At 36.0% G+C, this 16,785-nt stretch overlaps 1 protein-coding gene across 3 annotated transcripts; it reads right to left on the bottom strand.

The window, feature by feature from the left end:
* Positions 1-1,208: 1,208 nt before the first annotated feature.
* Positions 1,209-7,445, bottom strand: LOC148018272 (beta-carotene 3-hydroxylase 2, chloroplastic-like). 3 transcript variants are annotated; one of them, XM_087661457.1, is made up of 7 exons: positions 6,621-7,444; positions 5,101-5,166; positions 3,132-3,203; positions 2,645-2,779; positions 2,394-2,519; positions 1,735-1,791; positions 1,218-1,645 (listed from the first exon to the last, which is right to left on the bottom strand). In XM_087661457.1, the coding sequence occupies exons 1-7, from the start codon at positions 7,131-7,133 to the stop codon at positions 1,559-1,561; spliced, it is 1,056 nt and encodes a 351-aa protein (XP_087517583.1). In that variant the 5' UTR covers positions 7,134-7,444; the 3' UTR covers positions 1,218-1,558. The 3 variants fall into 3 exon arrangements, with proteins under 3 accessions (XP_087517584.1, XP_087517585.1, XP_087517583.1); XM_087661458.1 differs by lacking the exon at positions 5,101-5,166 and having other exon boundaries at positions 1,209-1,645; positions 6,621-7,445; XM_087661459.1 differs by lacking the exon at positions 3,132-3,203 and having other exon boundaries at positions 1,210-1,645; positions 6,621-7,445.
* Between the last annotated feature and the right edge of the window lie 9,340 nt (positions 7,446-16,785).

The raw sequence follows: 16,785 nt of genomic DNA, 5'->3' as shown, positions 1-16,785 counted from the left end.
AGATGAGGGTCACATGCTCCCCCATTGACAACATGCATTGTCATCCTCATACATAGGCTTTGTGTCTCAATATTAGCTTACAATACACACTTGTGAGATTGTAAGGTGTTGCTTTCTCAACAATCACATGTCACAAGTACATAGCACAATTTTATCAATAATATGAATAAATATCTATGACTCTAAAAAAGAATACATAGTGAGTATGAGGAAAATGCCATCACATTTGCTAGCCCTCTTGAATTACAAAGTGTAGGGCATGGTTGAGGTATGTTTTTTGAAATCAAGAAACTTGAATAATATCTCTATCACCATCTATGATAAGGTGACTTATGATAAGTGTTGTGTAAAAGAGTAAAAGAAATTCTTTTGTGTAACATCATTGTCCCACATCCAAACCATATTGATCCATATCACCATGAAGCTCTTGATGAGTAGATTCTAAGCTTGCAAACTTTGCCAAATTTGGAGCTTTTTTGGAACAATTTCATTAGACACCTAACTTTTTGGGAATGATAATTAATAATGACATATGGCTACAATAGATAAACCACAATATATGATGTGGATTGATATCTTTTACTTTATTGATATGGCCCTTGATATGTAGAATCTCAACCTCTTATTAGCTTTCAATATAGTGTTCTTGAATTTCTCCAATTCAAAATTTCTCATCAAGGCGAGCTTTGTGAGTGCCAAGATCAATTTCTTGAGTTATGGTAAATTATTAAGATTGCATATTTATATATCAAATCTACTTAATCATGGATAAGAACACTTTTACTTTTAAGAATTTAGGCAGAAAACCATACAAGGATGTTCTTACAAGATACTTCTCATTGAGAAACTTCTTCAAACTTCTTGAGAAAACAGTGTTGGACGCATTGCTATCAAAAAAGAAAAATTGGACCCTTAATTAAGTTTTAAAAACAATAATGTTGAAAAGAGGAAAACTTATATCCTTTCAAAAGGAATAATGTGATTAAAAAACCTACTTCTTAAGAAACAAAGTGTTGGACCCATTGCTATCAAAAAAGAAAAATTGAACCCTTAATTAAGTTTTAAAAACAATAATGTTGAAAAGAGGAAAACTTATATCCTTTCAAAAGGAATAATGTGATTAAAAAACCTACTTCTTTTATTGTTAATACATAATTTTTCTATTGAGCCCTATCTTTCACTTTAAAATTTATAGTCGTTATTACACTGATAACCCATGGTAATCAATCAGCCATAGTGACTACTTGTGTTGGGTAAGAGAAAATGTTGTGTAATATATCTTTACAAAAGAATTTTTTTCAAGCTTGAGAATTGTCTCTATTTGGAAGTTCGTGTATAGCATTTTACACAAAAGCTTTTGTGTTCCAAATCCTTCAAATGGACCTTTACCTAAGCTTTGCCTACCATGGGACTTAATAAAGAATAGGATTACATGACATTGGTCATAAGAGGCCATGTATGGTGGATACAAGGGGTTTTTTAAGAAAAACTAAAGTTTCACAAAACTATCAAGATATAAATATCATATAGCATGGAAATATATACATTTTAACATAACTCAACCATTAGATATCTTTGAAGCATTCCTTTTGCTTCTTTGTAGCACTTTGTCTAGCTCTCCTTGGCCACCAACATCTTGCACCTCCTACAATATTTAGGACAAAGTAAAGTATGAATCAAATCATCATTTTCAAATTAAAATTGATATTCTTAGAGTTTAGTTACTTAACTTACCTTTGGTCCTAGGAAAAGGCCATAAGGAACTCCATGAAATTTGTCAGCATGATGCAACTGCTTTTGCCAATAGAAGTAAGAAAGTTTACTAGAGTTTTGTTAAGTATCATATCCACTCACATATGTGCTCTCTCTCTCTCTCTCTCTCTCTCTCTCTCTCTCTCTCTCTCTCTCTCTCTCTCTCTCTCTCTCTCTCTCTCTCTCTCTCTCTCTCTCTCTCTCTCTCTCTCTCTCTCTCTCTCTCTCTCTCTCTCTCTCTCTCTCTCTCTCTCTCTCTCTCTCTCTCTCTCTCTCTCTCTCTCTCTCTCTCTCTCTCTCTCTCTCTCTCTCTCTCTCTCTCCCCATACACACAGATGCACACACATTGTCATAAAAACCTAGTTTAATCTATCAAGAAGATACAATTTTTTTGTAAAGAACTAAAGAATATGTCATAGTAGAGCATGCATGCTCACATGTATGCATATGCATGCACACACATTTTCTAGAAATGTAGTTTTATTGGAGAATCTATAAAAGAGGTGCAATAAGGTTGAGGTAAGGCACTAGCTTTCAATGTGCTACTATCTCTTACACAATGCATGCATGTACACATGTTTGCAAACACATGCTCAAAGCCAATGTTTTTGTTAAATCACATTTAAAAGAGAAGAATGTACTTGATGTGCAGCTGCCACTTTGCGAAAGTAAGGTACATTAGCAATTGGACCCACTGGAAAACGATGATGTACAAGACCATCATGTACAAACATATAGGCAATACCAAAAGTAGTGATGCCCAAGCCCTGCAAAGAGGAAATAAACCAAGTTTGTATTCATATACTATTCAATAAGACCTTTGAAGTGGATGATTTTTTCCCCCTTTCTTTACATTAAAATGAAAAATTGGTGTGACTAGATGTGGCCTTACAGCTCCAAAGCAAAGGCCAGGTATTAAGCCTTTGTTCAAGAATCCATATGCCATCAATGTGATTGCAGGAATAGCATTAATGATAGCAAATATATCATTGAGCTCAAAAGGTCCTTCCCTTGCTTGATGATGAGACTGCATGTAAGCCAATAATCAATTTTGGCATCTAACAATAATTTGTCTAAGGCACATAAGAATGTTTAAAAGGTTATCTTACATAATTGTACACCTTGACAAGGACATCATTTAAAAAAACATTCACTTATAAAAATGGGGAACCTTGGAATGGTTGATTGAATGATTTAAAATTTTTATAGTAAGGCAAAGGTATATGTGTCCTCGTATTTACAAGAATCAACCTTTAATATGTGCACTAAAGTCTTTTTCACTAAAAGCATGTGATCAAAATTCCCTCACTTTTCTTCTACCTTTTGAATTTCAAAAAGTGCCTTTAGAGAATCCACAAACTTAAGAAGATATGGGTCACCTCATGCATGTGCCATAGTGAGGCATGCCACAAAGCTCGATGTGCCCAACGAGCCCAAAATTCCATACCTACCTGAAATGTTCATGTGAAACTATGTGTTACTATCAATGTAAAATTTAAACTAAAGTTGCCACAAATGTTCATAGTAACCACACTCTTATTTTGTTGCATAGGTGGTTGTGGATATATTTAAAAATTTGCATTCTCTTAGCTTTGTAGGCTTAGAGAGATGGGTAGCTTCTATTAGAAGGTACATAATGTGTGCCACATATATTCATAGTGACCACACTCTTAATTTGTTGCACAGATGGTTGTGGATATTTTTAAAAATTTGCATTCTCTTAGTTTTGTAGGCTTAGAGAGATGGGTAGCTTTTATTAGAAGGTACATAATGTGTGGTACAATTTATGAATGTTTTGTCATTAGGTGTAGGCACAAATTATATAAATATAAGATTGATGTTGCCCTATCAATTTACAAAACATTGAGTGATAATAAAAATTACTATTTTTTGCCATTTTCTTTGTTTTTGTTATACTTCAAGATCTAATTGAAGTTATTTCTTAAGAAACATGTTTCTTTCATGGATGTTTTGTTTAACAAGGGGAATCTCACTTAGTGTTGTGATTATTTGGACTTGTCAATCCTTCTTCCTAGAAATACAATGGGGTCATTTGAATATTGAGTGAAAGGTCCTATAAAAAGCTAAAAACAAGATATTATAAACACTATGAAAAGGATCTATCAAGACCACAAACAATATATCTTATGGTAAGGATTTGAGTACACAAGCTAAGGTGTGAACAAATCAACAAATTTGTCAAGACACAAATATTAAGAAACATAAACTAGCTAAATTTTTGGCACTCATGGTTGCCCACAAGTGTACACACAAACACGCTTGCATATACACATAGTTTAGCCTATAGAGGCAATCATGCCATGTTAAAGTTCATATGTGCATAGATTTTAACCACGTCCCCCATGCACATGCACACAAATACAAGTATCATACAAGTTGTTATTGCTTATCAACATAAGCATGTGTGAAGTCTGATATAATATTGTCACAATAGGAGAAGGATGGCCCATTTGCCAAGGTTACTCTACCCAAACAAAAGGTTTGTCCTTTCCTTGAGTGAAAGTCTTCATGTAGGAGTATGCTGTGTTTTTCTAAGAAGGCCAAAGGCCTCATCACCTTTCCAAGGAGGCCTTATCTTTTAGCTAAGGGAAAAACATGGATTAGTTTTCCTACTTAACCCTAGCAAGTAATATGAAAGGCCAATTTGGGTTGATTGCAAGGAAGAATCGAAAGAAAAGTAGAGGCATCTCTAGCTAGCATTTCAACCATCAAGGCTTTCAAGTCTCAAAGTACAAAGAAATTGAGGAGGTGATGAAATCACAAGAGGGAGGGCCCTTCTAAAACCTACCTCTATTTGGCTACTTACCCTGGCTTCTTTCAACTTCTGTGTGTGTGTGTGTGTGTGTGTGTGTGTGTGTGTGTGTGTATGTGTGTGTGTGTGTGTGTGTGTGTGTGTGTGTGAAGAAGATGCGGAGTGTTTATGGGTTTAGTGAGCAAGAAAATCTACTTATTTGGTTACATAAGAAACAAGCCTCATATTTGTGAGCTACTAGGATAAGTATACTGATGGAAAGCCACAACATAAGAGCCATGGCACATGAGGGCTAGAACTACCATATGTGTTCCAATAAAGAGGAAATTTGATGAGCAAAACATCTCCTAAATGTTTTCAACTTTAAGAAGCAATTTTTTAGAAGAATATATATCATCTTGAAACTCCAAACTTAGAAAAATATATTCATGTATGGATTTGAATCTACTATTTACTATGTATACTATTTTTTACAATTTAAGTATATTACCAAGTTTTTTCACATAGTCTATTTGGATTTTTATAGGTATAATTGTAAACAATGAATAGTTGTTTTGTGGTGGCCAAACACTCACCGCTGCCCCAAGTGCTAAAGAGAAAGTTCCAAACATTTCAGTGTAAGGGATGTCTCCTCCGCTTTCCTAACCACAAAAGCCAATTAGAAAAGCTTTAATTGACCACACATCATATATACAAGATATAGTTTGCCTTTAATGGGACAAACAAAATATCTACTTTAATATGCCCACCTTTGTATTAAAAAAACCTCTTTTAAATTATTTTCCTAGCTTTGAACTTAATCCATATTATTGAGTTCAATTTTCTAACCTTATTTATAGAAAACATATTTTGTATATTTCCCTTTATGTGAATGATTTACATTATGTTCCTTCCTTTTAATGTATGCATCAATCTCAAGCTATCATAAGGCATGTTGATGTTTCTTCTTTGCATAAGTAAACCTAGTGTATAACATTGATCCCACAGTGGTGAGATTAATTTGGCGACGTAAAGTGACCAATTGAGATTAATTTGGTGATGTAAAGGGACCAACTACAGAGGGTCCTTAATAGAAGCCAAATAAGAAAAGGACTATATAATGTTAATAAGAGACCATATGTTAGATTGATTTGAGCATCACCTTACAAGTCAAAAGAGTGTACGTATAAAACACTACTATAACCTAATTGAGAACTTAGGACGTGAATTCAAAGCACCTCACAAGTCAAAAGAGAGTGTACATGAGCATGTTTTTGCAAAAATGGATCACTTATCCTATAAATCCATTGAACTCATCAACGAAAAGATAGTGTGTATAGGACCGTACTTTTTGTAGAATTGACATATGATTAAGGTTTGATTGGTGTGTAGCCTAAGTAGGGTATTGCTAATGATGTGAACATGATCTCACAAGTTAAAGGAGCATTGTAACATGTGAGCACACTATAATTAAGATTCGATGTGTATCCTAATTAGGGTATTGCTAATTAGAGTATAGATGTGAAGATGATTTGATAAGTTAAAAGAGTGTACATATGAGCATACTATTAGGGCTTAATCAGATTCGATGTGTATCCTAATTAGGGTATTGCTAATTAGAGTATAGATGTGAAGATGATTTGATAAGTTAAAAGAGTGTACATATGAGCATACTATTAGGGCTTAATCGACAACTTAACATGGGGATTCAAAGCACGTCCCAAAGTCAAAAGAGAGAGAGAATGTGTGTGAGTGTGTGTGTGTATGACCTTGATTAGGGTAAATTAATGTGAACATGATCTCTCACAAGTTAAAGGGGTGGATATGATCACATTACTAAGATGTTTATGAGCGAACTATTAAGGCTTAATGGAGAGCTTATAAACATGTAAGAAATGGATATGATCACATTACTAAGATGTTTATGAGCGTACTATTAAGGCTTAATGGAGAGCTTATAAACATGTAAGAAATGGAAGAATCATGAGACCGAGACTGATGGAAAGCTTAGGCATGTAAGAAAAATGGGAGAATCATAAGGCTGACGTTTAATGGAGGACAGGGGAAGGGGGGGGGGGGGGGGGGGGGGGAAACAGGTGAGAAATGCAGCGATTACCTTCATTTGCCATGCGAATCGGTAGTACACGGATCCTGCAGCGAGGGAGGTGATGCCAACAGTGGAGGCGATGGCGGCGAAGAGGTAGGTGTACTGGTGTGTTTTTTGGTCACTGCGGGAATGCCGGAGCGGACCATGGGCGGGGCCGGCAGGAGCAGGAGAGGAATCAGCATCTCCTTCCTCTTCATCATCATCATCATCTTTCTGTGCTGCTGCATCTGCATCTGCATCTGCATCTGCTTCTGCTGCTTCTGCTTCTGCTTCTGCTGCTGCTGCTGCTGCTGCTTCTTCTTCTTCTTCTTCTTCTTCCTTCCCTGTGATCTTCTTCATGAGCGATGATGCCCTTGCAGGCCCTCCCTTCGCATGCCCTTGTAATGACTGCAGCGCACCCATTCGCCCCCTCCCCAGACGACACAGAACCGGTTCTCTCCTCCCGCTTCGTAGAGAAATATTGTAAGCAGGAGAGTAAAGAACCAGCCCGCCATTGCATAATTTTGATATAGCAACTTGCATGATTGAGAGAGAGAGAGAGAGAGAGAGAGAGGAGAGGTCCCCTTGAATCGCTAAGGGTTAAGAAAGATTAGACTGTCTTCTCAAGCAAGAAGATTAAGGTGCCCTTATATACATGAGAGAGAGAGAGAGAGAGAGAGAGAGAGAGAGGTCTCGTCCAATAACAAAGAGTTCTTAGTTAAAGGGACAAGACTAACATGTGTCTTACACACAAGAGATTAGTGTATTGTGATAGCCTCCACCAAGAAGATTGTGAGAGAGACAATGAGAGTCTCTTTTGAAGGACACGCTTTCTAGTAGCTCTTGCAACTAATTGCATTCAAAAGGAGGCCTTTTATAGTCAACTACTAAATTCGTTAAAAGATTATTCTACTCTTGCAAAAGTCCCTCCCTTCCATACCTTGCTAAAAGGTCCCCCCTCATAACATGAGAATTATTCTTATGTTGGAGCAATGGTGTTGGTGTGGGCCTTCCCTGTAGGGCAAAATGGTGAACCGTGGACAGAGCATGGACTAGGACATCATTACAAAGGTCTCTCTCAAAAAGCCTTATAGCCTAACGTGGCTAATTGATAATAAAGTGAGACAAATTGGAAGAATATTAAAAAGGGCTTTACCTAAGCCAGGATCTACAAGTTGTTGAGATTTGGGTGTCTCTCTTGATGCATAAGATGATGATGCAGATGTCCCAATAGACATTACCCATGAGATAATTTTACAATTAGTCATGTAAAGCTTCCCAAAACACCATCATCACTTTAGTTAGAGTACTCCTTGATTTAGTAAAAATCCAAATTTGTCATAGTTCTATAAGAACTCTAGATCAATTGCCAGGCAGGGAATATCCCTGAACATAAACAAAAGTCTAATGTTATCATACTTATAAAACCTCTAATCAACAAGTAGTTTGCCTATCTTACTAGTAGACAAATCAATCTCTTTTATGTCAACAACATGGAAAAGTGTGTGCAACAAAAAGGCTAAGTATGGAAAACACTTAATGCATCATACTACATGTACCCACAAATAGTCAAATATGCTTTTCTTTTTGCTCTATATGTGTACTCCATAAGTTTGACTAACACGATCTTATGTCACTTTATTGTCAATCTCAATGGATCTCCTTTACTGCTGACTTTCTTACCATTCCTTTTAAAAGACCCTTTAATTTTTAGCTCAAACATTTTATACCTCCATTTACATTGGATGACATTCACAAGGAGTGGATGTTTTGAAAGGTTTTTATGTTCCTTTATATTTGGCTGATGCTTTGATCAAATAACTATTCAAAGTGAAATATCTTTAACACCACTTTTAGATTGTTTTAATCCCATCAACAGTGCATTTGGCTTCTATGAGAATGGTGACATGAGGATTAACAAAGATCTCTCAACCCTACCTTGGTATTGCACATGCTTTGGTTCTACAATGAGCATTTGACTTCTATTAGAGTGGTGACACGAGCATTAACTAAAATCTCTTAACTCGGACTTGGTATTGCACATGGTTAGGCCTACAATTTGAGTCACTTCGCAAACTTAGTTGGCTTGGGATTAGCTCCCTTCAATGCAATTATTCACTTATGCATTCAAGCAAATGGCCCAAAAACTTAATGAGAACAATGACTTGCACGTTGTTTAACATGGGTTTGGGGGTGTGAAAATTATAAACACCTTAAATCGTCCAAATTAGGCTTCAAGAATGGTAGCTAATTAAGGAATTGCAACACAATTTAAATTCATAACATGTAGGGGGGAAAAACTAAAAAGAGGGTAACCTTCCTAAATATGATGCTAACAAAGCATTTCTAAATTGGATGCTTCTAGAGTTGAGATTTGGGGCCTATCTAATTAATAAGGGGACAAAAGGTCATCAAACACAAAGAACTAGACAATCTTTGAATGCATGTGTTGGTGACAAGTAGTATACAAGTGGTCCTCATAGGGGCACAAGGGATCCTAACTCTTAGCATCATTGTGAGGATCACATTGAGTACATTGCTAAAAAAGCCTAAAATCATACATTCACATGGTTTTTTAAAATCACAACCCAATATAAATGATGAGATTACCACATAAATTTCCACAAAATTAGCCTAAAAGTTATATCCAAGTCAAATTCATGAGGAGAATGGCAATTGTCCAAGTCAAATTCATGTAAGAAACACTTATTGCTTGATCAAAAAGAACATTGAGAAAATATATTATGAGAGGAAAATGGCAGTTATCCAACATGAATGGCCTTGAACTTTGCATTATGGACATGGCCCAATATCTCCAATCATGTTCTAGTGTCAAGCAAACCTTGTAAGAAAGTTAAGTTTTATCTCAAGTATTGAAAAGATCCAATTATATATCAAGAGTGACAATTTTTGAGAATTAGTCATGACCATATTTTTTATTTGAGAATTGATAAGGTAGTTCCATTCATAACTTGACGTATCAAACTTCCCAAGCACAACTACACATATAAGGGTGTTCAAAGTAGCATAACTTGGAATTATTAACAATAATAAAGGTTTTTGAGATGAGCGATACTATGTTTTACAATAAAAGAAATAGCACTCACATATAATGATATGTCATTGGCTAATTCAAAATGATAACAACCTAGCCAAGCTTTTTAAAATCTATTTTTCCCACCATACTAGCCACAAATAGATAAAGAAGGTTTGGGTAGGTTTTTTCTTCTTGCTTGCTTCCTTTTCTGAACTCTAAAGGAAAACATGTCACCAAGGTTGTCAAGGGTGGGTCCTCCAAGACAGGGAGAGGGGTCCATTCTTGGGGACATGCTGTTGGGTGGCTGAGAGAAAGGGATGGTTGGACTACTTATTTTTCAACACCTCTTCATGTGCACTACCATTTTGACCACCCCTCCCCCTCTTTTGTGCAAACACATACACACATAGATGTATTTACTATTACAAAACTACCCTTATCACATGCATTCAATCACCTATAAAGAAACCCTTTGCATACACACACACATCTCGGGGGATTCACTGTATATATATCCTCTATATAACGTGCGTTCATGGCCTATTTATAAATATCCTAATCTGTGAACTTTTCTTGAATAAAACACAACCCTTTTCTATTCAATCTGTAAGTAACCCCTTTATATGACATCCTTCTGTATGTAAAAAATGTATATAGCTGTTGTTTTAAAAACCCCTTATTTTGAACTCATGGTATATATATATATATTCATGAGTGACCCCCCCGACACACACACACACACACACATAGGCCATTTTTGTACGACCTAATGTAGAAAATATCATTTTATCTAAAGGGTCTCTATATGTATACCCTTTCCACCTTGAATTTAGGTACCGCCTATGTAAAATATTGTGGATAGATGCAACCTCTTTGTATTTGTAGGTCACATAAATTAAAGTTGTCTCACCAATTAGCTTAAGTGCTAGGATACATTTATAAAAAGTCACTTATATAGGGTAAAGAGATCAATAAATATATGCCCCCCAAAAGCAAAATGCACCCCACCCAAATTTAGTGATACTTTTCCAATAAAGATATGTCATTTTTAGACACTTGAAGCTACGATACAAGACAATATATATTAAACATAGGGTTATTGCAAGTAAAACAAATGAACCAGGTAAATTTCCATATATTTTAGATTTTAAAATAGCCACCAAACATGGAGTGTCACTATTTCGGCCCCTCATTATCAATCCTTTATGAACCCTTCATTTATAACTAGCTCTACTTAATTAAACCATCCAAATACCCCAATATTTTTTATTTCATTGTAATGTGAGGGGGAATGCTAAGTGTCATTATATTGGCCCCTTTACCTTATCAATGATCACACACACACACACACACTCTCTCTCTCTCTCTCTCTCTCTAGGCCATCCCCCTTACGTGTCCCCTTGGCACCTTTGGACACCTTTAATATTGGCCTCCCCTAAAGAATCGTGCCTCACCAATACTCTAAAAGAAAAGGCAAGCACGAAACTTCCCCTAATGTATTCTTCTCTTATACATCCTCTCAAAGGAGAATCAAGCCACGCTAGGTTATGACCATACCAATTGTTTTACATACGATTATATAACGTTATTTTCAATTAGTTTAGGTGGCATTCCTAAACACCATCCACTTGCTAATATAAGCAATCCATGTTCATTTCTTACCAAGTGTCCCTTGCCCACATCCTTGTCCACAACAATGTTTAAGCAACCTATTGTATCATGTGCATCCATGTCTTTTTCTTACACACTTTACATGAGAATCAATACAAAAGTGCATTATTTGGTCTATGGATTTTGCATTCCACAAAGTATTAGAGTACTAAAGTATGCACTTGAAATTCCATCGTATTGTTGTTGACACGAACAATTTTTTATATCCCATTGACTCATTATTGTACTCCAACATAAATTTATTCCATCATGCTCATTATACCAATTACCAAAAGTTTTCTTAATTGACATTGACATGTGTACATGTATGCATGTATAATAGAAATGGCATGTTCCAAGGCAAAATGCTAACAACACTCTTTGCATATATTATGGATTGCTAACGAAATATATACTTCTATCTTAGAAATAAAGCAATAAATACCCTAAAAATAGGTGACAAATGCTTTTGAGACAATGAGCCTATTGGAATCCTTAAATGAGTCTCTTAAAGAGGTAAGCAACATCCATACTTGTTGGCATTTTCAACTCAAACACATACTTTTTAGCCTTGAAAATAGCAATGTGTTAACCAAGCTTTCTCTATTGTGCATGAATTAAAGCTTAACCCTAATGCCTACACATATGGAGAATTAATCAGGTCCATGATTAGCATTCAAACCTCAAGTAGGAAAGATGAATATCACACCATCTATTTCCAAGTGGAACCCTATCTTTGCAGGGTGTAAACATTTTGATTAGGCCAAAGGCTTTTTAAATCTACAAGGAAATGGCTCTACCAAGTGTACAATTTGAGCCTATTTCAAATGCACAATGTATTATTATATTTTTCTTTAAGGGGAGTGGCCAGCACATAGTGTAGTCATACTATTAAAAAGTATAATGGTTGGCTTAATGTTGTCTCACATATGGCAAGTTGTAGAGCATCATAATGGCCCTATAAGTGGAATTATTGATGTTCATAAATTAATGGCACTCACTTGCACAAATAGTTGAGCACGCACTCCATTTCCCATTACTGAATAGTCGAATTTTAAGATAAGGTCGTAGTTGATAACTTCAAATCTACTCTAGTGTTATCAAAATGGAAACACAAACATGGCACTCTTGTGTATCAAAATGATCCATTCACTTAGATTTTGTGAGCTAATAACCATAGCATTTGATTCTCTTTTTAAAAATCTCAAACAAAACTAGTATACTACTTTATGATCATATACGTTTAGGATTTACTTCTTTATAAATGTAGGTAGATGTTATTGTGTGATTTCTAATGCATTTTCATTGTTGTAATTATACAATAAATGCCATGATTTTCCCTCCCTATAAATAAAAGGCATTTATGAGATAATAAAACATTCTAATCAAGATGATGATGATGTAGTTGGAACAAGCTAATGGTGAGGCTGGTGCAAGTTGACTATTTGTATCTGATGTTCACAAAGAAGATCCTTAGTATTCAACATAGTAAAATGCCATGTATTATGGATTATTAGTAGCATGTAGTTGCTCATTTATGGGTGAATGTTAGGAGATGTTATTTCACGTATTTTATCTTGGTTAACTTATACAATGTGGTAGATCAACCACTCTTGAGATGCCACATGATTGGCAATAATCCATCCAAAAAGACTAGCAATGGCAAGCTTCTAAATGTTAGTTATGCCGAAGATGGAGGTGACATGCAAGTAGAAGATAAAGTGGAGAAAGTATTAGAGTTGAATGGTCACCTTGACCCCTTTTTTTGGTTTTCTCATCCTTTAGGATGAGAAACCACATACTTTTATGATCAAAACAAGGGATCACTCCCTATATTGTTATATCATTGGGGGGTACATGTTTTATTGTTTCATGTACAGTTTTTAGAATGCAAGTGGTATATACATGTCTGATTCGATTGAAAATGCATGAAGCAGTTTTTGCCCAAACAAATGTTTGTTTTTGTAGAGCGCCTATTATGCTGACTATAAATAGATGACCAGTAGCACTAGGGCTACACTAGTTCAAGGAGCAATTAGAGCCAATGTGGAAGATGAACAACGTTATGGATGCGATTGTTGATTCTATACCAACTACACAAATCACTAAACTTGATTCTCCAACTCATCCAAGTCCTATATCGGCTTGACAACATTGGAATTTCTCATTTTAAAAGTTTTTTCACATCAAATAAAAATGGAAGCTACTAATTCAAACTTTAAACGAATATTATGACAATCCACATATGAAAATATGTCCACAATGATGAACAATAACAAGAAAACTATATTTTCATGAGACAAGGTGACAATGTGACTTTTGTATATGGTTACTCCACCATGTAAAGTGGAGTTTAAATTGCTATGAAAAACCATCCTCTCCGCATATTCTAAATCCCATCACTTTTAGGGAGATCGATCAAGAATGCACAATAGATCAATGTAGGCTCCCTACCCTACATACAACACACCTCATCTAGGATCTGTTAACTTCTCAACACAACCACCAGACCCTGTTGTTGTGCCCACAAGCTCTCACATTCTTCATACTTTGCACCTAGTTTACATGTTTCTATATGAGGACTTCACAAAGCAAGGGAGGAGTTAAATCCACACCAAAGAAGCTCCCAAAGAAGACAAAGGGTAAGTAGGGGATGAAATCTCCTCATAACATTAACAAGACACAGTAGTCTATGCTGGAGGAGAAGTGGACCCCAAACACTTGCACAAGCAAGGCTAGCTGCTCTATGGAGTAATCAGATAGAACCTCAATCCTATTTCATGATGAAGAGAAGTCTGCAACAAAAACCTAGATGTGAGGTTCCATACTATTACTTTGAATGTGCCCAAGTTATGTTGTGCAAGCTACTTGAGTTTTTGCTTTGCATGTATGTCATTTTGTGGCTATTAGTTTCTAGAGCTATGGTGTTGTGGAGTTATTTGGGATTTACTTTGTTTGTCTATGTTTTATGCATTTAGGACTTCATGCAATCTACCATCAAATGTTCTTAGTTTTGGCACATATGGTTGTGTAGTGTATTGGGGGTAAGGCACATGTACTTACGCCACCTTGTATTTACTTCACACATCATGATCTTACACCTATACACTACAAGTGATCAAGTGATGGGTGCCCATCACTATCACTTTATTATTTATTTTTTAGCGACTATTGCTTTCTCTTTGCTATTGCTACATCTGCTACAGCTTGCTTTCTCTTGTGTATTTCTAGTTGGGCTCTACCTTTCAACTGGTATCAGAGTGAGCATTCGAGGAGCTTCTTCATCCTTTGCTTCAACCTAGATTTAAAGCCTCAGATCAAGGTTTCATGGTAGCCATTTTTTCTTCCTCCCAAGGGTGTGCATTGAGTCTTCCCTTTTCCCAGCTTACTCCTTACTTGTGTTGGGGAGCTTCCCAAGGCTTAGATGAGCCTTGTTGAGTGTTTATTGAACTAATAAGCAAGCATTCTACCTATTTTGATTAGATAGAGAGCGTGATGTAGAAGTTGTGGTGGACATTTATGGCAACGTGATAGCACTTTCGTATTTTGGCCATAGCTTTTACATACAATATCGGATTCAAGTGTTCTATAGCTAGAAACAAAGAGTGTGATGAGAGCTATAGATCTAACCACTCATAAAGCTGATTCTATGTAATTTTTAGCTCTCTATTTTATAGAGAACAAAACAAATTTGGTCTGGATAGCAAGCATTTGATGGGTTTATACTCTACTAATGCTAATGAAAAATATTTGTAACGCTCAGATGATGCATTGATGAGCTGGAATAGCTTTTGGTCTTATTAAAGGTTGGTTAGCTCAATCATTAAAGTGCCTATTATTGTAATAATAGTTTGGGTAGCAAGCATACAATAGTGAGTTTCATGCTTTGAATGCCTATTGTGTCTACATGGTATTTTGGGTATGCTACATGTCTACGATGATGTCTAGCATTGATGTATGAGCTCAAATATGGTTATGGCATGATTTGACACTTGGATTTGAGCTACATTCTTTGTATGAGCTCAAATATGGTTGCATTCTTTGTATCGCAATTGCTATTCAAATATCCCTCAAAGTGGAAGCTTTCTTTCTTGGTTATTTGCCCACAATTGGTTGACATGTACTTCTATCTTTATTTCAATATTTCTCTAATTATACTTTTTGGCAATGTAGTACTTGCAGTTGGTGGATAGCTCTATTTTTTGGTATTCCCTTCTATTTTATCGTTGTTTTGGCTAAGTTTTGGGGGCTAATTTGCATTCATTTACAGCAGCCCACTCTCTTGGATTTTGCATTGATATACTATCATTGTGTCTAGTTCTTTGAATGATAGCCTTATTTTTAATATTGAAAAGCTTGATGTCACAAATTTCACCTATTGGAAGATGCAAATATGGTGGATCATGGTTCAAAAGAAGCAGGTTAGGCCTTTGGAAACCAAGTGTAAAGCTTGAAGGCATTGATCAAGATACTTAAGATACTTAAGATGAGTTGGATGATCAAGCTACTTAAGATACTTAAGATGAGTCTTATATTATCATTGTCAAAATAGGTTTATATCAATGTTGTGGCACCTGAGGATAATGCTTAGCAGTTATGGGAAAAGATGTGAAATCTTTATGACAAGAAAAGTCATGCTTCACATATATTACTGGTTGAAATAGCTCATGGACCTTTGCATGAAGAAAGGGACTAGTGTGTCCATGCATTTCAATAAGTTTCACTTGCTTTTTAGTCAATTCACTTTGCAAGGCATTGAGTTTAAGGATAATCTTCCTCCCTTATTCTTGCTTGTGACACTTTTTAAGTCATGGGATACTTTTTGTACTATTATATGTGGCCTAAGGATGACTTGAAACTCCAGGATGTTGAGGGTGCCTTACTCACAAAGGAGATAAATAGAAAGAATATGGATGTAGCCTATACTTCCCAATCCATCACAACCTCCAATTGTGACCAAATCTTTCACCTCGACTAAGGAGTATCACGAAATTATTACAATAGGTGGGGTTTAGCATGTCTTTTTTCTTTGTGTAAAAGATGCAAGATGGTGTTGCTATAGGTGTCACCCCTATAAGTCACTTATGCGACATTTTTTGGTGACATTATCACTTATTCAACACCCATTTTTTGCATGAAGTCAGCTTTTTAAAAAAAAATAGAAGGTCAAAACTATTCTTTATCTTTGTCTCTCTTCCTCTCCCCCTTTTTCTAGCTCACTCTTACTCCCTCACCCTCTGAGTTATTCTCTCTCTCTCTCTCTCTCTCTCTCTCTCTCTCTCTCTCTCTCTCTCTCTCTCTCTCTCTCTCTCTCTCTCTCTCTCTCTCTCTCTCTCTCTCTCTCTCTCTCTCTCTCTCTCTCTCTCTCTCTCTCTCTCTCTCTCTTATTTAGATCCTCACTAGGGGAAGTCTCCACCACATGCAACTAATTCAATGCCTACCCTTAGCCTCCTCTCAAGCAATGGCCTCCATATAGTATGTCCTGTGAACCTCCTACACATTGTGAGA

This window comes from Lygodium microphyllum, chromosome 21 (assembly GCF_053477565.2).
Source record: "Lygodium microphyllum isolate KBCC chromosome 21, Lygodium_microphyllum_v1.1.10, whole genome shotgun sequence".
Classification (NCBI taxonomy): Eukaryota; Viridiplantae; Streptophyta; class Polypodiopsida; order Schizaeales; family Lygodiaceae; genus Lygodium; species Lygodium microphyllum.
Note: the sequence above shows the minus strand (reverse complement) of the source record. Positions and strands in the feature narration are given on the sequence as shown.

Coding starts and splice junctions, on each gene's coding strand:
- LOC148018272 (XM_087661457.1), bottom strand. CDS start 7,133: ATGCAAGTTGCTATATCAAAATTATGCAATGGCGGGCTGGTTCTTTAC. Junction 5,167..6,620: donor GATTCGCATGGCAAATGAAG/GTAATCGCTGCA, acceptor TTTTGTGGTTAG/GAAAGCGGAGGAGACATCCC. Junction 1,792..2,393: donor AAGTGGCAGCTGCACATCAA/GTACATTCTTCT, acceptor TGGCAAAAGCAG/TTGCATCATGCTGACAAATT.